The sequence below is a fragment of the Acromyrmex echinatior genome, chromosome 4 (assembly GCF_024713525.1).
Source record: "Acromyrmex echinatior isolate Ae372 chromosome 4, ASM2471352v2, whole genome shotgun sequence".
NCBI lineage: Eukaryota > Metazoa > Arthropoda > Insecta > Hymenoptera > Formicidae > Acromyrmex > Acromyrmex echinatior.
In genome coordinates, this window is record NC_141855.1 from 8581148 (window position 1) to 8608030 (window position 26883).

General features: G+C 29.4%; 5 protein-coding genes and 4 long non-coding RNA genes across 14 annotated transcripts in view; 4 read left to right on the forward strand and 5 right to left on the reverse strand.

Annotated features, from left to right (window-relative positions):
* The window catches only part of LOC147909929 (uncharacterized), a 107810-nt gene extending 98265 nt beyond the window's left edge, over positions 1-9545 (forward strand). The window contains exon 3 of the long non-coding RNA XR_015544833.1: positions 9458-9545. This is a non-coding gene — a long non-coding RNA (uncharacterized LOC147909929). The remainder of the gene's footprint in view (positions 1-9457) is intronic.
* LOC147909939 (uncharacterized) lies at positions 320-1529 on the forward strand. The gene is made up of 2 exons (XR_015544847.1): positions 320-408; positions 800-1529. It is a non-coding gene; the product is annotated as an uncharacterized LOC147909939 (long non-coding RNA).
* Positions 2443-5600, reverse strand: LOC105152532 (odorant receptor 82a-like). Its single transcript, XM_087405486.1, has 7 exons — positions 4760-5600; positions 4226-4574; positions 3807-4037; positions 3632-3745; positions 3282-3437; positions 3045-3198; positions 2443-2563 (listed from the first exon to the last, which is right to left on the reverse strand). Exons 1-6 carry the CDS (start codon positions 5062-5064, stop codon positions 3148-3150), a joined length of 1206 nt encoding a protein of 401 aa, XP_087261612.1. The 5' UTR covers positions 5065-5600; the 3' UTR covers positions 2443-2563; positions 3045-3147.
* LOC147909940 (odorant receptor 82a-like) lies at positions 5844-9059 on the reverse strand. Of its 3 annotated transcripts, none has more exons than XM_087405517.1 (7): positions 8274-9059; positions 7419-7773; positions 7042-7272; positions 6860-6973; positions 6517-6672; positions 6221-6449; positions 5844-6121 (listed from the first exon to the last, which is right to left on the reverse strand). In XM_087405517.1, the coding sequence occupies exons 1-6, from the start codon at positions 8528-8530 to the stop codon at positions 6399-6401; spliced, it is 1164 nt and encodes a 387-aa protein (XP_087261643.1). In that variant the 5' UTR covers positions 8531-9059; the 3' UTR covers positions 5844-6121; positions 6221-6398. The 3 variants fall into 3 exon arrangements, with proteins under 3 accessions (XP_087261643.1, XP_087261645.1, XP_087261644.1); XM_087405519.1 differs by having other exon boundaries at positions 7419-7751; positions 8274-8416; XM_087405518.1 differs by lacking the exons at positions 5844-6121; positions 6221-6449 and having other exon boundaries at positions 6578-6667.
* LOC105152437 (odorant receptor 13a-like) lies at positions 8972-12685 on the reverse strand. Of its 3 annotated transcripts, none has more exons than XM_087405470.1 (7): positions 11892-12685; positions 11423-11765; positions 10726-10953; positions 9757-9870; positions 9496-9651; positions 9343-9423; positions 8972-9256 (listed from the first exon to the last, which is right to left on the reverse strand). In XM_087405470.1, exons 1-6 carry the CDS (start codon positions 12227-12229, stop codon positions 9373-9375), a joined length of 1230 nt encoding a protein of 409 aa, XP_087261596.1. In that variant the 5' UTR covers positions 12230-12685; the 3' UTR covers positions 8972-9256; positions 9343-9372. The 3 variants fall into 3 exon arrangements, with proteins under 3 accessions (XP_087261596.1, XP_087261595.1, XP_087261597.1); XM_087405469.1 differs by having other exon boundaries at positions 8972-9261; XM_087405471.1 differs by lacking the exon at positions 9757-9870 and having other exon boundaries at positions 8972-9261.
* On the forward strand, positions 9534-10332 carry LOC147909941 (uncharacterized). The gene is made up of 2 exons (XR_015544823.1): positions 9534-9624; positions 9707-10332. It is a non-coding gene; the product is annotated as an uncharacterized LOC147909941 (long non-coding RNA).
* A 102-nt stretch (positions 12686-12787) lies between the features above and the next one.
* Positions 12788-16691, reverse strand: LOC105152530 (odorant receptor 10-like). Of its 2 annotated transcripts, none has more exons than XM_087405492.1 (6): positions 16220-16691; positions 15368-15731; positions 14260-14487; positions 14044-14169; positions 13334-13489; positions 12788-13037 (listed from the first exon to the last, which is right to left on the reverse strand). In XM_087405492.1, the coding sequence occupies exons 1-6, from the start codon at positions 16489-16491 to the stop codon at positions 12987-12989; spliced, it is 1197 nt and encodes a 398-aa protein (XP_087261618.1). In that variant the 5' UTR covers positions 16492-16691; the 3' UTR covers positions 12788-12986. The 2 variants fall into 2 exon arrangements, with proteins under 2 accessions (XP_087261618.1, XP_011065191.1); XM_011066889.2 differs by having other exon boundaries at positions 15368-15716; positions 16220-16688.
* Positions 16631-17996, forward strand: LOC147909942 (uncharacterized). Its single transcript, XR_015544859.1, has 2 exons — positions 16631-16715; positions 16802-17996. It is a non-coding gene; the product is annotated as an uncharacterized LOC147909942 (long non-coding RNA).
* LOC105152529 (4-vinylanisole receptor-like) lies at positions 17925-26759 on the reverse strand. The gene is made up of 6 exons (XM_011066887.2): positions 26503-26759; positions 25678-26029; positions 23813-24040; positions 23595-23720; positions 22811-22966; positions 17925-22542 (listed from the first exon to the last, which is right to left on the reverse strand). The coding sequence occupies exons 1-6, from the start codon at positions 26757-26759 to the stop codon at positions 22492-22494; spliced, it is 1170 nt and encodes a 389-aa protein (XP_011065189.2). The 3' UTR covers positions 17925-22491.
* Positions 26760-26883: the final 124 nt, after the last annotated feature.

Below are 26883 nucleotides of genomic sequence, written 5' to 3' on the forward strand. Positions count from 1 at the left end.
GCGTTCTCATTGCATTATGTAATGCAAGCTTATAGCTGTACCGATTGGAAAAAAATATGATAATGTCCTTCTTCTGAATTAGTGAACACTTTAGTATAGTGTACAATAACGGGTAATTACTTTGAAACTGCGTTTCTGTCTCGAGGGATAGTTTTATGTCCATCTATATCCATCAAAAAAAAATGCGCAAAGTCTTGACATCTACCACAAAAGATGAAAAACAACAGTTTATTGTAGCTATTAAATATGATCATAGTACCGGTCTCACTAATTCTGTTTTTTCCCTCATGTATTCCGCTTCTAGTAAAAACGAAAACCTCTAAAGTTATGATATTGGAGAAAATGACAAACTTTGTCGGCATATTCTTCTGTATTAAAAGTCTCGAGAAAAGGCTATGATGTAAAAATGTAAGTTATTTCGATTATATTAACTGCACCGCTTTCATTACTGATTTTCAAAAAAATATTGAATCTCCATAAGAAAAAAAGGATTGATATCAAAGTTTTTTGGTAAATTTTCTTACAATACCGATAACAAGTTAGAAGACACAATTATTATGTTCAATTTATTAAAGGACTAAAAGAGAGCAATAGCAAATAATTCTGTTTATAAATGCAAAACAAAAAACGTTATAATACACAAATACATGTATGTCACAGATATGCGCAAAAAGTTTTATATTTCCGATAAAAGAAATTAGATATACGGAAGATAATTACAAAAATAAAATATAAAATAGAGTACATACATATATGTAAATATATTATTTTAATAATTATTATGTATTTATATTGATAGAAAAAGAAGCATATATGAATCGAGAAATTAGTGAGTACTAAGTGAGCTGAAATTTGAAAAAAAAATTGTAAACGTACAATACTATAAACAAGGATAAAGTTTTGATGTTATTATAAAGTGCATTATCGTACACTTTCGTTTTTAAACTTCAAATATTTAGTAATAATACATTAAAAGTTAAAACAAAAAATTGAGACAAAAGTATTAACATTTTACACAAATGTTTAAAGTAGATTATATAGTTACTATAGAAAAATAATTATTCACTGAATTCATAAAAGATAATTCATATTGAAGTAATATATCTTAGTCTTATATCTTCTCTTGTAACTTATTTAATGTTGTTTGGCCAAGAATAACAATTATCTAATGAAATTATTGCAGCTAAGGCAACATTGAATATACATACATAGCAACCAACAGAAATCATTCTGAACTTAAAACATCACATTTAATATAGATATATAAGCATAAAAAGCACACTTAATCATCGTATGCTTTGCGTGATGATGCCAAAGTATAATTTCGATTAATAACCGTAGCATAGGCGATGAAGCACAGATCATAACGATCAATTGTAATTGCATTCATCGCATTAATTCTTGAAAGATCATTGATAGTGAAAGCAAAAATAGTGATGATGTTCTTTTTTTTTCTGAAATAGAATAATTCAGAAGTTGTATGATGTATACAATTGTTTTGAAAATAAATTCTAACTTGGCTAAAAAAAGTTTCAATTATATCCAACAGAAAAAGAAGAAAAACGTTAATCTTTACAAAACTTTTAAATGCAATGAGAAAGAAAAAAATAGACCATTTATTATACTAAAATATCTGATATATCTAAGAAGCGACTGATTTACTATCATTTTTTACCTTTTACTTAAATATTATTTCATGTTTTGTTCCGCTTACGTGTTTTTCTATAATCAAAAATAATTTTGATAAAGATAATTTAGAAACAAAACAAGAAAGATGAAATTGCCAACATGCGATGCAAAAACATAAGTAATCGTTGAAGACAAATTGTATTTAATTATAAATATACAACACTTTAATATAAAAAAAAAGAGAAACAGATATTGGGTAATTAAAATAAAATCTTATGTTTATCAAGTACAAATTATCTAAAGATATATTTAACAATAATAGAAAACAAATGTTACGTATATTATTGTTAAAATACATATTCGCCTTTTCTTCTCCAAATACGTAACTTTTTATTCAAATAAAAAGTCCCTTCGTATTCAATGAATTGTCATAAATAAAGAATAATTTTATGAAATCGTAAAAAATAATTTTACTATAATGACTTTATATGACTGGTTAATTTGGACAATCTCATTCAATCACTAATAATGACGATTAACTACTATATGGCGGAAAGTTGTCGACAAAGTCTTCTAAAACGACATCCCTTTCTTTCTCAGAAACAAACTATTGCACTTTATTAATACTAATAAAAACATGATCTGTTTAGTTAATTAAAAAAGTGTAAACGCGTAATTCGTATATTCGTGGCTTGTTTCTATACGAAATCAGTTAAAAATGAATTCTATGGATGCGAAAATAAAATTCTTGCAATTTTCTTTTGTAAATTGCATAATTTAAATAATAGTGACTATGTTATTAATAATATTACGTTGTTTTAAATTCTTGTAATTTCTCAAATTAATTTTATTTCTATTATTTTCTTTCTTAATTTTTTTATAGTGCAGTTTAAAATATAAAATCAAAGTGCAGCGTAAACCGGCATATACATTTCTGTAAAAAAAAACATGAGCTAACTTAATTTTTATAATGTTATTATACTTTATAGTGTCAAATAACTCTATCGGAATTAAAATCAATAGTACATATATGGGAAAGTCCTTGAAAAATTATCGCGTTACATATTTGCATCTTGCAGAACAGCATAAAGTAAATACGCATACAATTCAAAAAAATGTTTTATATCAAAATAAAAAAGATTTTGGAAAATCTTATATAAAATATATACATTTGTATATATTTTATAATAAAGAGATAATTTCTGTAAAAACAAAAATAATATGAATGTATGGCATAAACTGTATTATTGCCCACTGTGTCAGTTTTGGAGTCAATTTTATCAAATGCTTATTTTTGCTTATCTTACGAAAAAATTAAATATTGCAAAATTACAAAACATTATACAAACTGCTTATATTATCTGATAGAAAACACTTTTTAATTTGTATTTGAGTGTTTAAAGTTTTATTTTTACCTTTTGTTTAAGAAATATTTTTTAAAAACAAAGTGGTATATCGACCTTCCTCTAATGAAACTATTTAGACTGAGATGTTCTAATTGTCTAACACTTTATGATTTTAGTACATCGCATTTAATACTGATACATAAGAGACAGAAGCCTTTACAATCTAAAAAAAGAGTATTCACAATTGATAAAATTATATAAGAAATTATATTAAATAAAAATTTCAATTACAGCATAATATCTTACACTTGTGAATCCTTCTAAAGTCAAATCTATAAATCTTCCTGCAGTGATTGTCAATCGCTTTTGGCATCTTAATATCATAAACAATATAATGCGACTATCGCTTGGCGGCATATTGTACCAAAGTGCCTCATACACTGCGTTACTAATCGACTTGCTCTGGAAACAAATGAAATCTAAAATGTTTAAAGTAATGCTTAAAATATTTAAAATGTTCCGAATAATAATAATAAAAATAGTTTTAAAATGTAATAGTCAATTACACGTCAAACATCATTTGACGCAACATAAATAAAAAAATTTATAATATATATCTAAAATATTTAAAAAATAGTAAAAATATTTTTACACACTTTGGCACTTAAAAATTCTCCTGCAAAGCAATATACAAAAACCTCTAGTATTATTGTAATGTAATAGCTCACTGATTTAATCAAATTTGTTGTATCTTCGCCGCTACGAACGATCTACAATAAAAGAATGTCAAGAATCTATCTAAAACGTGAAAAAATGATCAACATTGCTCACAATTATAATTACAAAACCAGTGCAACACATAACCAATGTATTCCACAGAATTTGCATCAGTGCAATGTAGGTATACAAATTTTCAATACTTTCTGATAAAATAATAATTCTTTGATGATTGCAAATAAAACTTTTGATAACGGGTAGAAACGTATTGCGATCGTATTTTTTGTTAGAAATTTCAAATAAATCTTGTTGCATAATGTCGATCTGACCACTCACATGAAGTATCTATAAATATTATATAAATAAATCTATAAGAGTTACCGAATAAATGACCCATATAAATTACATAAAATAATATCTAATTGTCCAAAGTAATACATAGTCTCAATATTAATTTGAACTGGTCGCATCGGACCGATAACAGACTTATCATACAAATATTTTAATTTCTCCAAATCTCATTGTATACTTACCAATGCAACAAGTAATGCATTTATTAAATTAACTACACAAGCTATTACTAAATCATAAAGAAATTGTCCAATTAAAAAACATTCGAAAATCGGTGATCTGCTAACGTCGAAAGGAAATTTCATTTTTATAGGAAGTTCTCGAGAACTATTGCCGAACTGATCGTCCATCGACTGAAGCAAATGCTCGCCAATTGATAGAGAAAAAGCAGAGAAGGCATAAATACTGAACGATACATTTGCAAAACGGCGCGACAGATCTGCCATGCTCATCATCGTGGATTTATACGAATCATTAATAACACACTCACTCCAATCTTCATCTATCGCCTTCAAAATATAATAAAATATCCTGCAGGACATATTCCTTCATGTGTAATGTAATCACAAAAATTATTCATACATGATTTTATTCAAGGTGCAATAATATATTTTCACCCACATATTTGCCTTATTAAGATTATGTCAACATAATTATATTAGTATTAGATATAGATACATTCTACATCATTTTTACAAAAAAAAAACACATTTTACCGACGATTCCACCATAGAACAAGTAGCTTGAGAAAGGCGAGGCTGTATGCTAGAGTAAGACTAAGACAGTCCATGAGAAGCCAAAGATCGTTCAAGTCAAAATGTACAAATATATACGTATATTGGTAATATTGCATTATGGCTATTGTTGTCATATAGCTAAACCAATAAAGATTCGGATAAGCCGAATCCGGCCACATGCCGATGAAACGGAGGCCGATCTCAACTGACAGGCTAATAGTATTTGCACGCTTCATTGCTCTTTGATAACCGACGTACACTAAATAGTCAACAAACGAGAACATAAGTGCGTAAAAAACACTTGCATATGTCCAATGTGCTTCATGTAATGATTAAACCGTTAAATAATCGCAGTTGAAAGACCGTAAAGCGCAAGGAACTCTGAACGTGAATCAATTGTAATTATATTTCAAACGTTCTCATTGCATTATGTAACGCAAGCTTATAGCTGTACCGATTGGAAAAAAATATGATAATGTTCACTTCTTCTAAATTAGTGAACATTTTAGTATAGTGTACAATAACGGGTAATTACTTTGAAACTGCATTTCTATCTCGAGGGACAGTTTTATGTCCATCTATATCCATAAAAAAAAAATGCGCAAAGTCTTGATGTTTACCGAACACAAAAGATGAAAAACAACAATTTATTATAGCTATTAAATGTGATCATAGTACCGATCTCACTAATTCTTTTCCCCTCATGTATTTCGCTTTTAGTAAAAACGAAGACCTCTAAAATTACGGCAGTGAAGAAAATAACAAACTTTGTCGGTGTATTCTTCTGTATTAAAAGTCTCGAGAAAAGGCTATGATGTAAAAATGTAAGTTATTTCGATTATATTAACTGCACCGCTTTCATTAGTGATTTTCAAAAAAATATTGAATCTCCATAAGAAAAAAAGGATTGATATCAAAGTTTTTTAGTAAATTTTCTTACAATACCTATAACAAGTTAGAAGACAATTATTATGTCCAATTTGTTAAAGGACTAAAAGAGAGTCATAGCAAATAATTTTGTTTATAAATGCAAAACAAAAAACGTTATAATACACAAATATATGTATGCCACAGATATGCGCAAAAAGTTTTATATTTCCGATAAGAGAAATTAGATGTACGGAAGATAATTACAAAAGTAAAATATAATCGTACATACATATATATTGTTTTAATAATTATTATATATTTATATTAATAAAAAAAAGTAATATATTTAAATCGTGAAATCAATCTGTACATAATTTGGAAAAAAAATTTATAAACATACAATATTATAAACGTGAATAAACTTTTGGTGGTGTTATAAAGTGCATTATCGTACACCTTCTTTTTTTAAATCTGAAATATTTAGTAACAATATATTAAAAGTTAAAACAAAAAATTGATATAAAGGAATTAACATTTCATAGACATGTTTAAAATAGATTATATAGTTACCATAGAAAAATAATTCATTGAATTCATAACAAATAACTTATACTGAAGTAATCTTACGTCTTCTCTTGTAATTTATATAATGTTGTTTGACCAAAAATAACAATTGCCTGATAAAATTATTGCAACTGAGGCAACATTGAATATACATACATAGCAATTGACAGACGTCATTCTGTACTTAATACACTGCATTTAATATAGATACATAAGAAGCTGATGCCTTCATAATCTAAAAAGTTGTATAAAAATAAATTAGAAATGAATAATACAGCATGTCAAAGAACGTAACATCTTACATTCGTAAATCCTTCCAAAGTTAAATCTACTACTTTTCCGGCTGTAATCGTCAATCGTTTTTGCGATCTTAATATCATAAATGATAAAATACGGCTATTTGTCGGTGGCATATTATACCAAAGTGACTCATACACCGCATCGCTAATTGACCTACTCTACAAATAGGATAAATGCAATTTGAATATTGAAATATTGAGATACAATAGACAAATAATCAACAACTTTTATAACGTTTTCCGTCGATCAAAATACATATCTTTTATTAACCATATTTATTAATAAAAATGAACTTTTTAATTTAATAAAAAAAAATAAAAAATTTTTTATATATTCTTTACAAACCTTGGCGCTCAAAAATTCTCCGGCAAAGCAGAGAATAAAAACTTCTAGAGTGATTGCAATATAAAAACTCACAGATTTGATTGAAGTTGTTGCACTAGCGTTGGTACCAATGGTCTGCAATAAAACAACGAAGAAATATTCTTCATTGAAAGCGCAGAATAACATTCACAACCATTACTCACGATTATAATCACAAAACCAGTACAGCAGATGACCAAAGTATTCCACAAAAGTTGCATTAATGCAATATAAGTATATAAGTTTTCGATATTTTCTGACAAAGTAATAATCTTTTGATGTTTGCAAATAAGAGCTTTAATAACAATTAAGGATAAACTGGGATCGTATTTGCTGTTAGAAATTTCGTTTATGTCTTGTTGCATAATGTCAATTTGTCCGCTTACATGAAGTATCTATAAATTGGAATAATTAAAACGTCAAATCACATGCAGGATACTATTATAATTGTAAGTAATAAAAATAGATAAAGAATAAATACGTATATTAATTATTGTAAGACGTACATAAAAATAGTTTCGAAAAGGAATCGCAAACTCACCAATGAAACAAGTAACGCATTCATCATACCAACTATAGAAGCCAACACTAATTCGTAAAGGAATTGCCCGATTAAAAAGCATTCGAAAATAGGAGATTCACTGACATCGAAAGGGAACTCCATCTTTATAGGAAGTTCCCGAGAATTATTGTCAACTCCATTGACGTCGCCCATCGATTGAAGCAAGTGCTCGCCAATTGAAAGGAAAAAGGCAGCTAAGGCGTTGATACTAATCATCACGTTTGTGCAGCGATGCGATAGATCCGCTACGCTCATCATCGTGCACTCATACGAATTATTGATAACGCACTCTTTCCAATCTTTTTTCATCGCCTTTACAATATAATAAAATGTCCTGCAGGAAGCAGCTTATATATCGAGTATTGTACATGTTAAATTTCTTCAAAGAAAGTGACAAAAGGAATATTTAAATACATTTAATTTTATTTAGACATGAATCAGTTTATATTCCATCCTTATTACAAAGCTATCCTAAGTATAATGTTTTAAGACGTTGATATTGCTTTGTATTCATAGTCGTTCTCATTTTAAGACTGTCTTAAGTAATGTCTTAAAATGCAAATATGGCTCTCTGATTGGTTCATGACATCTTAAGATTACGTACGGATTTTAAATACAAGATCCGACTATGAATACCGACCAATAATTAGTTTATAACATCTTAAGACAATCTTAAATTTACGACTATAAATAACTGACTATAAATACCAGTAGTGGTAATGATAAATTTGATTTTCATTTAGTCGAAATTATTCATTAATAATGGAGATGTAGCCTATTGTCGAAATCGTTATTATTTGTTTTTAGTTACATCTACAATAAAATACGTCTTACCGGCGATTCCACCATAAGACAAAAAGTTTAAGAAAGGCGAGAGTATATGCCAGAGTAAGACCAAGACAGTCCATGAGGAGCGAAATATCACTCAGATCAAAATGAGTAAAAACATATGTATATTGATAATATTGCACTACCACCATCGTCGCCATATAAAATAACCAATAAAGAGTCGCATAGGCCGAATCCGGCCACATACCAATGAAACGGAGGCCAATTTCGACTGGGCGACTGATGGTACTTGTGCGCTTCATCGTTCCGCAACAATCACTGTACGTTACGAACTGATAACTATCGAGATGTCAATGCACCGAATAACGAATATAAACTTAGGCCAGTAAAATGCGCAATGAAACGTCGCTCTCCGAATAATCATGGAGAAAGACGATAAAGCGCAGGTCCTCCCTCGATCAATCGTAATTGTACGCTGACTATTCAAATCCATTATTTCTTGAAAGCTTATAAGTATACCGAATGAAAAAACAAAACGCTTTTCTCGCTAAAATAGCTCATGTAATATTCCTTGATAATTGCCGAAGAGATAAAACCTTTTAAATGCGAAGATATAATCATTTCTACAATTAGCGTCTCTACATCCGACAAAAAGTACGCTATTACAAAAAAAAACGTTAATATCTACAGGCAGAAAATAAAGATAATATGGAAAAGGAAAGTGAAGAATTTGATATTGAATATGCGCATGAAAACTAGATTGTTCTCGATTTTGTAATAGCATAGTAGCATTTTGCAAGTGAGTGGTAGCATCACTTCTCTTTCTCACATGTAAATAAATATTATCATATCATATTATTCAAAAATTAGACCTCTGCAGAGTATATGGTTAAATACAAAATACTTTTTGCGAAATTTCTTTGTACTAATATATATGTATATAATATATACGAACACTCCGCTCAACGGAGAATTGAACGTTTGGCTAAAACTATCCCTGTCGCATTGCATAGAAATCATATGACGTCCTTTCCTTCAGGAAATGTCAATTTGTTATGTGTTGTTGCCATTGAGATAAATTTAATTTAATATTCTATGATACTAAAAGACTCACCAGTGTCCAAATGCAATTCTTCATTCTTTTTTAATATAGTGCACTCAATACGGATATATACGACGCAGAGGATTTCATAATCTGGCAATTAAGGACATTACAATTTTTGTTTCAGTTCGAACGAAAGTTTCCGCATAGTTCAAATAAACTCACGGTTGTGAAACCTTCCAAGGACAGATCAGTTATCTTGCCTGCAGTGATGGTTAACCGTTTCTGTGATCTCAACATAAGGAACATCAAGATTCGACACTCGTTGGGGGTTAGATCGTACCACAGGCACTCGTACGCAGCATCACTAATGGATTTACTCTGCAATAATAAACAAACTTCCACAATTAATCATCTAATAATAAATTTCTTTCAGAAGTTAACGCGAAGTTTCTACGACGCTATCATTACGCTTCCTTAGCTGACCTTAGCACTGAGATATTCTCCAGCATAGCAAAAAACAAATGCCTCGAGAGTTATCGCAACGTAAAAGATAAGGGATTTCGTTATCGTCGTAGCACCTTCTTCTGTACCGATAGACTGCAATATGTGTATAATACTTATGTATAAGATAATTTATAAATATCCAAGCATTTTGCATCTTTCTTAGAAAAAATTTTTTTTAGAATTTTTGTACAAATTTAAATATTTTTCAAAAATACTGAAAAAATCTACATCTTCTCTTAGAATTTTCCATATACATAATTTTCGAAATATTTCAAAGCTTTTAAGAATTGACATCCTATAATTTCTGAATAAATCTCTCAAACTTTTCAAATTTTATAAAAGATTCATCAAAATTATTAGAAAAAATTTTTTTTAGAATTTATATACAAATTTAAATATTCTTCAAAAATACTGAGAAAATCTACATCTTCTCTTAGAATTTTCCATATATATAATTTTCGAAATATTTCAAAGCTTTTAAGAATTGACATCCTATAATTTCTGAAAAAATCTCGCAAACTTTTCAAATTTTATAAATGATTCATCAAAATCATTTTTCATCAAAAATTATAGGATGAAAAATCTTAGAAATCTTCGAATATTACAGAATTCACATATATGAAAAATTTTAGAAAAGATGTAGATTTTCTTGACATTTCTGAAAAATTCTTTCAATTTTTCTAACAAAATCTGAAAATTTTTCTAAAATGTTCTAAAATTTTATTCATAAAATTTTTTAAATTCCAAAATTTTTATATAAAAATTCTGAAAAATTATATGAAAAATTGGAACAAATTTTTATCAGGATTAAAAATAATATTTTTAATTTAAGAGTAATTCGTCATAAATATATGTGAAAAAACAAAGGCAGAGAGAGAGAGAGAGAGAGAGAGAGAAAATGAGATGAAAACAATTATAACACAAAAAATATATAAAATTATAACTTACTATTACAATCACAAAGCCTATGCAACAGATGACCAAAGTATTCCAGATAAATTGTAACAGTGCGATGTTTGAGAAAAGATCTTCAATGTCGTCTGACAAATCGATGATTCTCTGATGTCTATTAACTAAATCTTTAATAGCAGCTAGAGAAGATCTTGATGTATGCTTAGAGGAAATTTCCATGAATCCTTGCAGCATAATATCAATTTGGCCACTTACGTGTAGTACCTAAAAAACATCTTCAGTTTTATAGATACTTTACAGCAGTATGAGTATATCTCCGCAAAAAATCTGAAAAATATTATACACACAAAATTGTATTTAAAAATAAAAAAATTATAGTATTTGTTGAAACATAAGATTCCAATGCCACTAAAAGGACAAAAAAATAATAATCTAGTATAAAAAATTATGGAATATATAATAATAATAGTCTCTCACAAATATCGCAGAAACTAGTACAATTAATTTCCAATTCTAATTGAGTTTTCAAATAAAGAATTAGCACAAAGAGAAAAAGCTTGTATGTATATACACACATATATGTGTGTGTGTGTGTGTGTGTGTGTGTGTGTTTTTTTATTTATAATTAAATGCAAAATGTAATATAAAAGTAATTACTTATGTCTTTTATAAATTTAACAAAATTTTGATAACTTTCGAACCAATTAAATCATGAAATACAATAAAATCTTACCAGCGTAACGAGCAAAGCGTTCAGCATAGCGATGATACAAGCTACAGATAAATCATGAAAGAATTGAAGTATCAATATTAGCTCAAAAATCGGGAAATTATCAACCTTAAAAGGAAATTCCATTTTGATGGGCAACTCGCGAGTTGAACCATCGTTCTTTTGAATCATTGACCGGAATATTAAACCTCCGATTACATAAAAGAATACAGCTAATGCATTCGTGGTGATCATTAAGTTGGAACATTGACGCGACCAGTTGGCGTATCTGATCATTGTGGACACGTCCGAATGAATTGCATCGCTCCAATCTTTATCCATTGTATCCAGAATGGCGAAAAACTTTCTACGGAACATTTTTTACATTCCATATCATTCGCGAAAAATAGAAATGGAATTAAAACGAAATGAAGGCATGAAGCATGGTCGATCACTCGCCTTGTCTGCAGAGACCGTTAAGCGTTAATCTTACCGACGATTGAACCACAGATTGATCAGTTTAAGGAACGACAAACTGTAGCCGAATGCGATGCTTAGACCATCTACAAAAACCGAGAGATCGCTGAGGTCGAAGTGTGTGAAAATAAACGCATACTGAAAATATTGCATTATTGCCACTGACACGATATAAGTCCACCAGTTGATATTCGCGTATGCACAATGTGGCCACATTCCAATAAAACGTAAACCCACTTCGACCGACTCACTGATGGTGCTTGCGCGTCCTATCGTATCTTTGCGTAACTCCAACATGTTTCTTCTGAGAAAGACTACTTTCAAGCCGTGTAAATCTCTTAGACATAATAACATCGGATATAGCAAAAAGTAAAAACAATGGAAAGAGAGAGATAAAACATGATAATAAACTCCATCATTACCGTCGATCAATCGTAATTACCCATACTTCACAGAAATGGAATTAAATCGAAAGTAAATGCTCGCCAATTTATTAGATTATAGACTTGAAAGGAAAATGTGACGTGTAGAAAAAGCGATCTATCTCGAATTTTTTTCTGTTCAGTTTAAAAACATTGAGTTTTCCGACAATAGAGTCATTAACTTACTGAGTCACTTATTTTAAAAATATATGAAGCTTACTGAAAATTGATCAGCGCACGCTGAGAAAAAATTCAGTATACTGAGACGTAAAACGAACAACAAAGTAAAGATAAGCAAGAATATGAAAAATAAGTTGGATGATCATATAAACGATTTTCACCAGATAAAAAAATTACTTTTATTTTTAAAAATATATATAACAAAAAGAATTTACGTTAATGCACAAAACGCTCAATTATTTTTATATTAAAATATATAAATTGAAAGAAAATATAGAGGTTTGAATATATGTGCTAGTAATGCGAGTAGTGACCATGGAAATCTAAAATATTTTATTACAAACTGTGTAAATTGATACATTGTGCTACATTTAATTTACATAATTATTATCATGCAATTTCACATGCATCACAGAAAAACTGTCAAGAAAAAACCGTTAAGAAAAACTCCTAATATCTTTAACAACATGTAATGGCCATCTAGATACTAGATGGCTTGCCTTTGAACTTCAATACATCGCGTGCAATACTGATACATACGAAACAGAGGCCTTTAAAATCTAGAAAAATTATATCAAATAACATAATAATACAATGTAACAATAATAATATAACAATAATAATATATAATAATACAACAAAAAGTCAATAAATAAATTTATAAATAAACAAATTATTTAAATGTGAGTCAAATATTTCTATTAAAAAAGACATATTTTACAATCAGTTAAAAAATTGTATTATAAAATCGCTTAATAATTAAAATACATCGTAATTGTTCGGAATGACATCAGCTATCAATTGATTCATCAAGATGAGGACTTTATTAACAAAAAATTCAGTGTTGGAATCTTACACTCGTGAATCCCTCTAGTGACAAATCCATCATATTTCCAGCCGTAATGGTAAGTCTTCTTTGTGACCTCAATATTATAAGCAAGACGAGCTTACTCTCCTTGGGTGCAAAGTCGTACCAAACTGATTTGTACGCTGCATCGCCGATCATTTTGCTCTAAAGAACAATGTTGCAAAAAGGTTGTGTTGTCAGTGAAATAAATAACATAAATTAACATAAAGGCTTTTTTTACTATAAAAGAAATAACAATTCTGATATAGTTTGATAAAAAAATCATCATATACTTCAATTACCATAAAAATGTATTCTTGCTAAATAGATAATTGAGGCAAATTATTGTATCATTGACATTAATTTAAATAATTATCATTTCTAATATAAGTAATAATAATTGTTTAAATAATAATTAATTAATACGTAAAAGCAAGATGTTTGTTTAAACTTGCACATGACACAATATATATTATACAAATTCATATAATTATTATGAGTTCATTGCAATATATTTATTTTGAAAAGAAAATATCTATCGATTTTTTTTCGCATTAAAAAGAAAAGAAAAAAGAAGGTTTAACTTCTTCTTTAAATATTTGTATATCCTCCATAAAAAAGACGTAATTATTTAAAATAATCGCACGATGTATAGCCGAATCGCATAAATTGACTCCTCTATAAAGAGAATTAAGCGGAAAGATCTCGGTTGTTCCGACCTTGGCAGTGAGGTATTCTCCGCAAAAGCAGAAAGTAAATGCTTCCACGGCAGCAGCCATGTAAAACACTACAGCTTTCATTAGTGCCGTGCCATCGACCGTATCCGAATCTTGCGTGTTAATGGACTGCAACATCAAATCACGATATAAACCCTTATCGTTGCAAAATGAACATCGTTTCTTTATACTCTTTATTTTTAGCAAAGAATTACTTACTGTTATGACCGTGAATCCTATGCAGCACGTTAGCAGTGTGCTCGACATGAATTGAATTAGCGCTATATAAGAGAAGATTTTATCAATTTTATCTGAAAAAGTAATAATCTTTTGATGCTTGCCAATCGCTTCCTTCATACAGAAAGTTAGTTGTTGATTGTTCATTTTGGGAGAGATATTTCTTAATGTATCACACAAAATTTCTATCTGACCGCTCGTATGAAGAATCTGAAAACGTATTTCTATAAAATCGTGATATAAATAAATAGAAAATGGTTTCACACTATCATAATAGTTGCTAACTACATGGTACACAAAATAAATTATGTACAATTAAATTAATCTTAATTGACAGCATTACAATAAAAGAAAAGATTGGATGCTGCAGCCAATTAAAAATGCTAATGTCATATTTTTACCATCTAATTTGCTGCAGCAGCCAATCTTTTCTTTCAGTGTAGTACTGTCAATTAAGATTAATCTAACACGAAACTATTGAACACACACATCGTTTAAGATAAATATCATTTTTTATGTTTTTTGATAGAGGGGAGAGTAAGAGAATATTTAAAAAAAAATTAACAGAATCGACGACTGTTACTCAATTAAATAAATTTTTAAAAGGATATTGACTCTTCAAACTAAAATAGTTAACATGTATATGTTAACAATGTAAAAATAATTAAACAAAAATAAAATTTAATTCGGCATTGTCCCGACAAGTAATTTCGAACGACAAAGATTTTATTTGTTGTTTAAAATTATATCATTTATATATAAATGTTAATTATTGCAACTTAAAGCATTTTAAAGCAATTTAGAGCATTTTTTAAAATATGTTTGTAGTTAGTAAACAATTACCAATTTACTTTATTTAAGTTATTTTTAAATGCTTCCAATTTCTCACTCTTCTTTACATATAATATATCATCTGTTAGCATAATATAGTTAGTTAAATAAAATAGTAATATAGTTAGTTAAATAATATAGTTAGTTAAATTAAATTACAACGTTATGGGAAAAATACAGCAACTGACATGATCAATATCGCCTAAGTGTAAGTATAAAAATATCGAAAGAAAATCTTTCTATCGTATGTTGCACTCACCAACGTGATGAGTAGACTGTTAAGTATGCCGGTCGCAGTGGAAGATGCCAATTGATGAAGGAACTCCAGACTCATAACGAGCTCGTACAGCGGCGACTCATTACATTGTAACGGGAGCTGTAGCTTCAATGTGAACGCGCGAACAGGCGTCTCGATTCCATAATCGGCATCATTGGTATGGGATGCGAGCATCTCAATGCCGAAGCACATCACCGCTACTGAATGAAGCCCGATGATAACATTGGAAAAGCGCCGCGATAGATTTGCCTTGCTCATCATGATGTGCATTTCGCTGCTGGTGGCTTCCCTCCAATCTGCAGCCATCGCAGCTAGGACGTCGTAAAATATACTGCGACAATTTATTCTATCCAGGTGTATGGATAAACAGTTAACAATAAATAGAAACATAATAAGATGGAAAAGAATGTGTTCTGGAAAGGAAACAGATCTGATCTTCCAATGTATATTTGATAATAAGTGAAGTGATATATAAATTATGATGAAAAATGTAATGATAAATTTAGCTTCACCTATATATTATACATAAATATTATTAAATATTATTAGTTAGATGCTGATGTTTATATTGTCTAAATTAACTAATAAGGGCTGTCATATTCAAGTCTGGATTAAATATATCTTCTTTCCTTCTCTTCTTTCTTTCTTTCTATAGATTTCAAATCAATTGGAAATTTTATTGAAAATATAAAAATAGATAGAGGAAAACATAATTTTTTTCTCTACTTAAGAGAAAAAAGATAGTGCTATAAGAATCATAACTTTTAAAAATGATTTATGAATCTAAATAAACTTGACTTTTGATTTTTGACTGCATGGAAAATATTTTCTTACCGACTATTGAACCACAAAATAATCAGTTTTAGAGACATCACGCTGTACTCTATAGTGACACTTAAACCATCCATTAAGTACGATATATCGTCAGTTCTTAGGTGAATAATGATCCACCAATATTGGAAAGTCTGCACTATACCGATGGTCAATATCCAAAGGCATCGAAACAACAAGGCGCAAGGTGTATTAGGCCAAAACCCAATACTTCGAAGACCGATTTGCACCGAAAGAGCAACAGTGCTTGTAATCATGTTATCGCGTCGTGACATCTTACAATTTTATAGCAAAATATAATAATACCGATATTTCAATTTATATTCACTGTTACGTAAGATTTGACCAGTAATTCGACATCTGCGAGATCTGAAATGTAACTTGGAATACTTGTCAAAATTGTTAACGTCGTAATGCCACGATCACAATAATAGTAAAACGACTCTAGAGCAGCATGTTGATCACGCACGGTTCACTGGCTAAACGCAACCGTAGCAAGGTAATCATCGATCAATTGCAATCAACTGAAAACAAAGTTATAGCAATTTACATGAAACAAAGGGGATTAAAATTGCAACTTTTCAGCTATAATTACGATACACAACCGCAATATATAATGATGAGTCTTCTCCTTCGTAAAAAATGTGACCGATGGAACAAATTAATTGTTTGAAAAATGCAAGAGACAGCCATCTCTATTTACATCCACGGGAGCGTTCGCAGTTCTAGAATAGCTCTTTCAAGAAAAGTATTAAATGTACTGAAAGACACGAAATGAATATCAAGACGAAATTAAGCAAAAATATAACGAGCAATATATTATATAGTCTATTTCTATGTGCATGCGAAAGATTATTTTCTTAATAATGTTATTAAATATTATTAAATAAAACAAAATATATTAGAGTGCAAAAAATTCACATTCGATTTTTTTGAAGTCATTTAACTGTCTGGAACACAAAATTATTATATCTTTACTTAATTGACCAAATAATTTCCATCATTTTCCATAACGTTCTAATATTAGAAGTGTGTGTAAATATCCTTTCAACACAGAATTGAATATTTTGCTAAAAAATATTTTGCTATCCCTATTACATTATATATATAGAAATCAAGTGAAGTCCTTTTCTTTAGAAAATATCAGTTTGTTAATATATTAGAAATAAATTTAATTTAATATTCTAGGAGACTCACCTGTATGGTGATGCAATTTTTTATTCTTCTTTAATGATGCACTATATAACGACGAGATATAACGACGCAGACAATTTCATAATCTGAAACAATTAAGTATATTAAATTCTTATTTTTCAAACGACGAAAGTTTTCGCATACGGTATAATTCATGTAAACTCACGGTTGTGAGATCTTCCAAAGCAGGTTAGTTATTTTGCTCAGTGATGGTTAATCGTTTCTGTGATCTCAACATAAAGAACATCAGGATCCGACATTCGCTGAGAGTTAGATCGTATCACGGGCACTCGTACGCAACATCGCTGATGGACTCTGCATTGACAAGCTTCTATGATTAATCGCGTCTAATACTAATCTTGGCACTGAAATTTCTCCAGCGTAATAAAAGATAATTACTTCGAGAATTATTGCGTAAAAGTTGAGGGATTTAGTTATTATCGTAACTTTTTCTTCCAATATCGATAGACTGCAATATATATATATATATATATATATATATATATATATATATATAATATGTATAAGGCATAATTTATATACATCGAAGCATTTTGTATCTTTCTTAATAAAAATTTTTTTAAAATGTACGAATTAAAATATTTTTCAAAAATACTAAGAAAATCAACATTTTTTTCTCAAAATTTTCTATACATACAATTTTTTAAATACTCTAAAAAATTTTATTATTTAAAAAATTTTTTATTCTATAATTTCTGAAAAAATCCCTCAAATTCTTCAGATTTTATAAGATTTCATAATTCACATATATGAAAAACTCTAGGAAAAAATGTAGATTTTCTCAACACTTTTGAAAAGTGTTCCAATTTGTATTTAAAAGACCTGAAAATTTTTTTTTAATATAAAATTATTCAAAAATTTTTTAAAATTCTGAAATTTTTATATAAAAATTTTGAAGAATTATATAAAAAATTCTGAAATAAATTTTTATCAAAATTAGAAATAATATCCCAAATTTAAACGTGAATACGCCATAAATACACATAAAGAGACAGAAACAAAGATAAAAACAGAGAAAAGGAAAAAATTATACACAAAAAAGTCTATAAAATTATGACTTACTATTACGATCACAAAGCTGTGCAAGATGACCAAAGTTCCAGATGAGATGCAAGTATGATATTTGAGAAAAAGGCTTCAATGTTGTCTAATAAATCAATAATTCTCTGATGTCTGTTAACGAAATCTTTAATAATAGCTAGAGAAGATCTTGATGTATGCTTAGAAGAAATGTTCATGAAGCCTTGCCACATAATATCAACTTGTATGTGTAGTACCTAAAAATAACATCTTTAGTTTTATAGATACTTTACAATATTGCTATCTTCGCAAAAAATCTGAAATGTTATACACACAAAACTATATTTAAAAATACAGGATTATAATATTTGTTGAAACACACGCAAGATTCCAATGCTAAAAGAACAAAAACAATCTAATATAAAAAATCATAGAATATAATAATAATGTATTCTCTCATAGATATCCCAAAAACTGGTACAATTAATTACCAATTCTGATTGAGTTTTTAAATAATGAATTGATAACACAAAGAGAAAAAGATTATATGTATATACATACATGTATGTATGTATGTATTATATTACATGTATGTATGTCTGTATTTATAATTAAATGCAAGATATAATATAAAACAATTACTTATATCTTTTATAAATTTAACAAAATTTTTGACAACTTTCGAATTACTAAATCATGAAATACAATGAAATTTTATCAGCGCAACGAACAAAGCGTTTAGCATAACGATGATACAAGCTACAAATAAATCACGAAAGAATTGAAGTATCGATATTAGCTCAAAGATCGGTAAATTGTCAAACTTAAAAGGAAATTCCATTTTGATGGACAGCTTGCAAGTTGAATCATCGTTTCTTTTAATCATTGACAGAAGTTATTAAATAATCTGATTACATAAAAAAACACGACTGATGCATTCGTGGTAATCATTACGTTGGAACATTGACGAGATCAGTCTGATCATCGTGGATACGTCCGAATAGATTGTGATCCCGTCGCTCCAATCTTTGTCCATTGTATACAGATTAGCGTATAACTTTCGGCGAGACATTTCTTACATCCGGTATCATTCGCGAGATAGAAATAGAATAAAAATGAAATGAAGGCATGATCGATCACTCGCCTTGTCTGCAGAGACCATTAAGCGTTAATCTTACCGACGATTGAACCACAGATTGATTAGTTTAAGGAACGACAAACTGTACGTTCCGACAAAACGTAAATCTGCTTTGACCGATTGGCTAATGATGCTTATGCATCCTATTATATCTTTGCACAATTTCATATTTCTGAGAAAGACTACTTCCGAGCTGTGTGAATCTCTTAGGTATAATAATATTGGATATAATAGAAAGTCGAGATAGGAAAAGGGAGATAAAGCATGATAATAAACTATCAATCAATTGTTATCCGTATTCCACAGAAATGGAATGAAATTGAAATTGAATGCTCGCCAATTTGTTAGATTATAGACTTGAAGTATATTCCAAAATATCCTTTTCTCGAGGAAAATTTTACTCTAAATATATGTATACGTAACATATACGTATATGTATAGAGTAAAATCTTCCTTAGAGAGAACATTTCGGAATGTATCCCATGTATACACATGTTTAAAAGATAATCCAAAAGACGTCTTAAAAGAGATATTTTTAAAATCTATCTTAAAGATATCTTTTAGACTTTTAGACAAGTTTTAAAGACATCCTTTTTAAAGATGTCGTTTAAACGTCTTTTTTAAGATGTCTTTAAGACTTTAAAGAAAGTCTAAGAGACATCATGAAGATGATTTTTTTTAGTGATATCCTATAAAGTCTTCTGTTTTAAGATGTCTTTTGAACATATTATCTTTTTAAGACGAGACATTTTCGCAAAATATATTAGCCTTGGGAGGAAAATGTGACGTGTAGAAAAAACTATTAGGACATATATCATGGAACAAGACTGATCGAAGTTATTCAAATATTCTCTAGATTTCTATCGTATTTAAAAAAAAAAATGAAATAATAAAGATTTCTATTGTGTTTTCTAGAGAAAATGGAACGATTATTTCATTTTAGATTATAAGTTGGAATGGATTCTAGATCAGATTTAATCTATGATAGGTCTTATCTCGAAGTTTTTTTCTGTCTAGCTTAAAAACATCGAGTTTTCCAACCTTAGAATCATTAATTTGTTGAGTCACTTATTTTAAAGATGCATAAATCTTTTTGAAAATTATTCGAACCTAATTAAAGCAAAAAATGAAATATACTGAAATGTAAGATGAACGATAAAGAAAAGATAACAAGCAAAAATGAAATGTAAATTAGGTAATATATTTTAAGTACCCATAAACCCAAATAACACAGTAACTTGCAAAGCGCCAAAAAAGCGATTATATACGCTTTTTTAACGCTTTGTTAACGCTTTGTAAGCGCTGTGTGCTACTTGAAAGTTTATGTCAATTTTTGTTGGACACAATTCTATGGATTTTTCTAATTGACAACTAAGGATATTCGGATTCTTACTCGGGTGCTCCCCAGGTGCCATGTTATCCTTGTTTAACATTCGATAAACAACAAGAATGGAGTACACATAGGTGATGGGGTGGGAATCTGAACTCAGCATGCTCTCAATTTTTCATTATCTGATTAACTTGTGATTAGGCTTAACCTGATATTTTATCCAATCGGCTTTATCTATGTTGATGTCATGGATGAAGCTTATTAGGTAAAACATCAAGTTAAACTTAATCACAAGTTAACCAGATAATAAAAATCCGGGCATTAATGTGTATACAGGGTGTCCTGCGTGACTTCTCTCACCACTTACAAGAAGATAGTTAGAATCGAGATGGACACAAAAATCTCATATTATTTAGTGATATTTGCAATAATAAACGAGATATTAATTTCTGTAATTAACTTAATGAGAACACGCCGAGAGAAACGACAAAATGTGTGTGAGCGGGCTCCGAGTAATAGCGCACTTCCCCCCTTGCCTCTCCAACGCGCTGCCAGCAGCCAATACTTGATAAACTAAGGCCGGATTATACCTCGAGCGGCCGGAGCGTTTCTCTCGGCATGCTCTCATTAGTACAATTACAAAAATTAATATTTCGATTATTATTGCGAATGTTGCTAAACGATATGGGACTTTTGTGTTCATCTCGATCTCATCTACTTTCCTGTGAATGATACTGGAAAAAGTCTCACGAAACACCATGTATAAGATACATAACTCGAATTACAAATAACGCCCCCTGAGTCATTCAGTAGTCATATTATAAACAGTAAACTCAGTAAACTTCAAATTGTACATTTTCTTACATCCACAATATGGCTAGCAAAAAACAAGTTTTTCATGCGTGTTTAATATACACATCCAAACATGATTCTAACGCATCAAAGGCCTGTCGAAAAATTTGAATATCATTTGGAAAAAATACAATAAAAGAAACTACTCAAATTGTATCCCAAAACTTAGTTTAACGTGATGAAGGCCTTGAGAATGCATTCCGATCCAGAAAACCACTTTCCTTGAAAGATGAGAATTTGAAGACTATAATTAAAATGAATTTTAAAATTGATCTGCGGTACACTTAATGTTAATAAAAGAACTTGTGATACACTTAATGTTAATGAAGAAACCATAAAGTATGCTTTTTTCATATGTAGAAAACAGCAAAAACTTTTAAATTATTGACGTCTAATATTATACAGTCGTATAGACGTTTCTTTTCAAATCAAAAATTATTTTTTTTTAAATAGCAGAAAGAATTTTTGTTAATACACAAAAAATTTAATTATTTGTATATTACGATATAAAAAAAATATAAAGGTTCGAATATATATGCGAATAATGATTATAAAAATCTAATAAATACTTTATTATATATTGTGGAAGGTAAATTGCTACATTATGCCTACATTTAATTTACATAACTATTATCGGTTCATCACAGAAATCGACAAGAACCGTAAGAACTAATATCTTTAGCAGCAAATAATAATACGCTAACGGCTTGCCTTTGAACTTCAATACATCGCGTGCAATACTGACACATACGAAGCAGAGGCCTTTAAAATCTAAAAAAATTATATCGTATAATAATAATATAATAATGTAATAATATATCAACAATAATAATAATAAAAGTACATAAAAATAAATTTATAAATAAATAAACTGTTTAAACATAAATCAAAATGTTTCAATAAAAATAGACAATTAAGTTGAAAGATTATTTTGAAATTAATTAATTATTAAAGTAAATCGCGATTGTTCGGAATATCATCAATAATTAGTTGATCCATCAAGACGAGGATTTTATTAACAAACAATTCAACATCTTACATTCGTGAATCCCTCTAGCGACAAGTCCATCATATTTCCAGCAGTAATGGTAAGTCTTCTTTGTGATCTCAATATTATAAACAAGACGAGCTTACTTTCCTTGGGTGCAAAGTCGTACCAAACTGATTTGTACGCTGCATCGCCGATCATTTTGCTCTAAAGAACAATGTTACAAAAAGATTGTGTTATCAATGAGATAAATAACATAAATTAACATAAAAACTTTTTTTATAAAAAAAACAATTCAAACATAATTTGATACAGAAATCGTATACTAATTATCACAAAAATATATTCTCGCCAAATAATTGCAACGAATTATTATATAATTGACGTTAATTTAAGTATAATTATTATTTAAATAATATAAGTAATAAATTATTATTATAATTACTTAAATAATCATTATTTAATATGTAAAAACAAGATGTTTTTTTTAACGAAACTTTTATATGACCTAATTGTATAATATTTATTATATAAATTCATATTATTATTACGGGGGCACTGCATATTTACATTGAAAAGAAAATGTTTACCGATTTTCCTTTTCACTGAAAAGAATAGGAAAAAAAAATTTAACTTCTCGTTTAAATAGTTATGCGTTCTCCATGAAAAAGATGCAATTGCCATTATTTAAAATCATCAATATATACTCCTTTTAACGAAAGAATGACCTGCAAAACGGGCGAGTTTTCTTCATTCTCTCGTTGAACGAATATATAATTGCATAAACTAACATCTCACAAAGAGAATCAAGTGGAAAGATTTCAATTGTTCCGACCTTGGCAGTGAGGTATTCTCCGCAAAAACAGAAAATAAATGCTTCCACTGCAGCAGCTATATAAAACACTACAGCTTTCATTAGTGCCGTGCCATCAACCGTATCCGAATCTTGCGTGTCGATTGACTGCAACATATTGAATTACGATATAAATCACTACCGTTGCAAAATGAACATCATTTCTTTATATTCTTTACTTTTGGCAAAGGATTACTTACCGTTATGACCGTGAATCCTATGCAGCAGGTTAGCAATGTACTCGACATGAATTGAATTAGCGCTATATAAGAAAAGATTTTTTCAATTTTATCTGAAAACGTGATGATTTTCTGATGCTTGCCAATCACTTCCTTCATACTGAAAGCTAATTGTTGATTGTTCATTTCGGAAGAGATATTCTTTAATATATCACATAAAATCTCTATTTGACCGCTCGTATGAAGAATCTGAAATATTTCCATATTTTTATAAATCTGTGATAAAAATAAATAGAAAGAGATTATCATATATCATACTATCATAAAGTAATTATTTAGAATAAAGGAGTCAGCTCCGATGACCTTGACATATGTTGTCAAGGTCATAATAGTGACCTTCAATAGATTTTAGCCGTCGCTCGTCATTAGTTAAAAAGTTATTAACAGTCAAAATTAGTAATTATTTCTCTGCTTTACCTGAAAGGTCAGATAACTCTTAGCAGGGAGAAAGGTATGGAGTGAACCGTAAGAGAGAGAGAGAGAGAGAGAGAGAGAGAGAGAGAGAGAGAGAGATTAAGGGAATACAACTTTTCACGCGAAACGAATTCCATCTCACCTTCACCGATGCTAAGGGACGTCCGACTTTCCACACGAAGAGAGTTTCACCCCTCCTTCCAAAGGGCATTTGATTTTCCACACGAAGCAAGATCTACCTGAATGAAAAGTCATACGCTTCTTGATAGGAGAGGAAGTGAAATGAAATTTGTTTCGCGTGGAAAGTCGTGCGCCCTTTGGTAAAGGATAAATAAAATGGAACTCGCTGTACGTGAAAAGTCAGAAAATATATTTTAAAGCAGAAAATTTTTGTTTTATATAGTATAACTGACATTATTTTTCAAATTTTATTTGATGATAACTTCATAACAAATAACGAGTGACGACTAATTGAAAGTCATTCAGGATCATGACATTGCCAACATATGTCAAGGTCAAAATTATCGGAGCTGACTCCGCTATTCTAAATAATTACCCCTACATACAATAGAAAATATATTAAAAACAGGAATAAATATTAAATATTAAGAAATAACAACATATTAGGAATAGAAGTTACATATTACACAGTAGATGCAAGTAAGATATAAAACATGATATAGGATATAATATGTCTTATATATCTGATATAACATGTTTTATATCTTACTTCTATCTTATCTCTTATTTATATCTTATCTCTATTGTATGTTTGTATCATATATGTATTTAACCTCTCTATTCTTAATTTTTAATTTTTCTAATATTTAATATATTTATTTCTGTTCTAATTCTTCTTTTATTGCTCGTAAGTCTATAGAGTAATAATAAATCACTCACTTCATATTCAGTAAGAATCTGATGTACGCTTTATAGTCAATTAAAGCTGTCAATTAAAATTTAAAAAAATTATACAACACAAAACTATAGAACATAAACATCGTTTAAGATAAATATAAATACGTATTCGATTTTGAAAGAAGACAAAACTGTGAATGTCAACGAGTAATTTCGAACGATAAAGGTTTTGATATTTAAAATTAATATTATAAATGTTAATTATTGCAATTTAAAGTCAAATAATAACTAGAGCATTTTTTTAAATAAAGACGTTTATAATTGGTAAATAATCATTGATTTCACATTTATTTTGATTTAACATTTTTCTTAGATGTTTACAGTTTCCTTACTTTCCTCTATACGTATATAATTTGTTAGCACAATGTTAATGGATAAAAGTACAATGTTATATGAAAAAAACAATAATTGATATCATGTATATCGAGCAATATCTCCTAAGTGTAAATCTAAAGATATCGAAAAAGAATTTTTCTATCGTATATTGCACTCACTAGCGTGATGAGCAGACTGTTAAGTACACCGGTCGTAGTGGAAGCTACCAATTGATGAAAGAATTCCAGCCCTGTAACAAGCTCGTACAGCGGCGACTCGTTGCACTGCGACGGAAGTTGTAGCTTCAGTGTGAACACGCGAACAGGCGTCTCAATTTCATCATCATCGTAATCATCGGTATAGGATGCAAGCACCTCAATGCCGAAGCAAACAAACGATGCCGCATGGAGCGCGACGATAACATTGGAAATGCGCCGTGATAGATTTGCCTTGCTCATCATGATGTGCATTTCGCTGCTAGTAGCTTCTCTCCAGTCTATAGCCATCGCAGCTAGGATGTCGTAAAATATACTGCGACAATTTATTTTGTCCAGATATATGGATAAACAATTAACATTAAGTGGAAACACATGAAATGGAAAAGGATGGGTTCTGGAAAAGAAACAAGTCTAATCTTCCAATATATGTTTGATAAATGAAGCGATATATAAAATACAACGAAAAATGTAGTGATAAACTTAGCTTCACTTATTATATAAATATTATTCACATATTATATAAATATTATTGCAGTTAGATGGTGATGTTATTATCTAAAATATCTAAATTAACTAATTAAAGCAGTAGTATTTAAGTCTAGATTAAATATATCATCTTTTCTATATATTTCAAATCAATTGCAAGTTTTATTGAAAAATAAATGGAGGATAATTTTTTCTCTTTATTTAAGAGAAAAAAGATATTGCGGTAAGGATCATGACTTTTAAAAGAGATCTGGATAAACTTGATTTCCATTTTTTATTGCGTTAAAAATATTTTCTTACCGACTATTGAACCATAAAATAATCAGTTTCAGGGACATTACGCTGTACTCTATGGTGACACTTAAACCATCCATCAAGTGCGACATATCATCAGTTCTAAAGTGAATAACGATCCACCAATATTGGAGAGTCTGCACTATGCCGATGGTCAATATCCAAAGACACCGAAACAACAGGGCGCACGGCGTATTAGGCCAAAATCCAATTCCTCGAAGACCGATTTGCACCACGAGAGCAACAGTGCTTGTAGTCGTCATGCTACCTTATAATTTTATAGCAAAGTATAATAATATTGATACTATTCCAATTTATATTTACTGGTATATAAGATTTGGCTAAGAATTCTGCGATATCTGAAATGTAACTTAGGATACTTATCGA

What these genes read in the sequence shown, in the direction of transcription:
- LOC105152529 (XM_011066887.2), bottom strand. Translation starts at nt 26,759, where the DNA reads ATGACGACTACAAGCACTGTTGCTCTCGTGGTGCAAATCGGTCTTCGA. An exon ending in ATTTTATGGTTCAATAGTCG is followed by an intron (nt 26,030 to 26,502) that starts GTAAGAAAATAT and finishes AAATTGTCGCAG; the next exon opens with TATATTTTACGACATCCTAG. An exon ending in ACAGTCTGCTCATCACGCTA is followed by an intron (nt 24,041 to 25,677) that starts GTGAGTGCAATA and finishes GAAATATTTCAG; the next exon opens with ATTCTTCATACGAGCGGTCA.
- LOC147909940 (XM_087405517.1), bottom strand. Translation starts at nt 8,530, where the DNA reads ATGAAGCGCACAAGTACCATCAGTCGCCCAGTCGAAATTGGCCTCCGT. An exon ending in GTCTTATGGTGGAATCGCCG is followed by an intron (nt 7,774 to 8,273) that starts GTAAGACGTATT and finishes TGCTTCCTGCAG; the next exon opens with GACATTTTATTATATTGTAA. An exon ending in CTTTGGAAGGATTTACGAAT is followed by an intron (nt 6,450 to 6,516) that starts GTAAGATGTTAC and finishes ACAACTTTTTAG; the next exon opens with ATTATGAAGGCATCAGCTTC.
- LOC105152530 (XM_087405492.1), bottom strand. Translation starts at nt 16,491, where the DNA reads ATGTCACGACGCGATAACATGATTACAAGCACTGTTGCTCTTTCGGTG. An exon ending in TAGGATTCACGGTCATAACA is followed by an intron (nt 14,170 to 14,259) that starts GTAAGTAATTCT and finishes TTGATGTTGCAG; the next exon opens with TCCATTAACACGCAAGATTC. An exon ending in GAGAATACCTCACTGCCAAG is followed by an intron (nt 13,490 to 14,043) that starts GTCGGAACAACC and finishes ATTGTTCTTTAG; the next exon opens with AGCAAAATGATCGGCGATGC.
- LOC105152437 (XM_087405470.1), bottom strand. Translation starts at nt 12,229, where the DNA reads ATGTTATTATGTCTAAGAGATTTACACGGCTTGAAAGTAGTCTTTCTC. An exon ending in AATCTGTGGTTCAATCGTCG is followed by an intron (nt 11,766 to 11,891) that starts GTAAGATTAACG and finishes AATGTTCCGTAG; the next exon opens with AAAGTTTTTCGCCATTCTGG. An exon ending in TAGGCTTTGTGATTGTAATA is followed by an intron (nt 9,871 to 10,725) that starts GTAAGTTATAAT and finishes CACATATTGCAG; the next exon opens with TCTATCGGTACAGAAGAAGG.
- LOC105152532 (XM_087405486.1), bottom strand. Translation starts at nt 5,064, where the DNA reads ATGTTCTCGTTTGTTGACTATTTAGTGTACGTCGGTTATCAAAGAGCA. An exon ending in GTTCTATGGTGGAATCGTCG is followed by an intron (nt 4,575 to 4,759) that starts GTAAAATGTGTT and finishes TATGTCCTGCAG; the next exon opens with GATATTTTATTATATTTTGA. An exon ending in CTTTAGAAGGATTCACAAGT is followed by an intron (nt 3,199 to 3,281) that starts GTAAGATATTAT and finishes CTCTTTTTTTAG; the next exon opens with ATTGTAAAGGCTTCTGTCTC.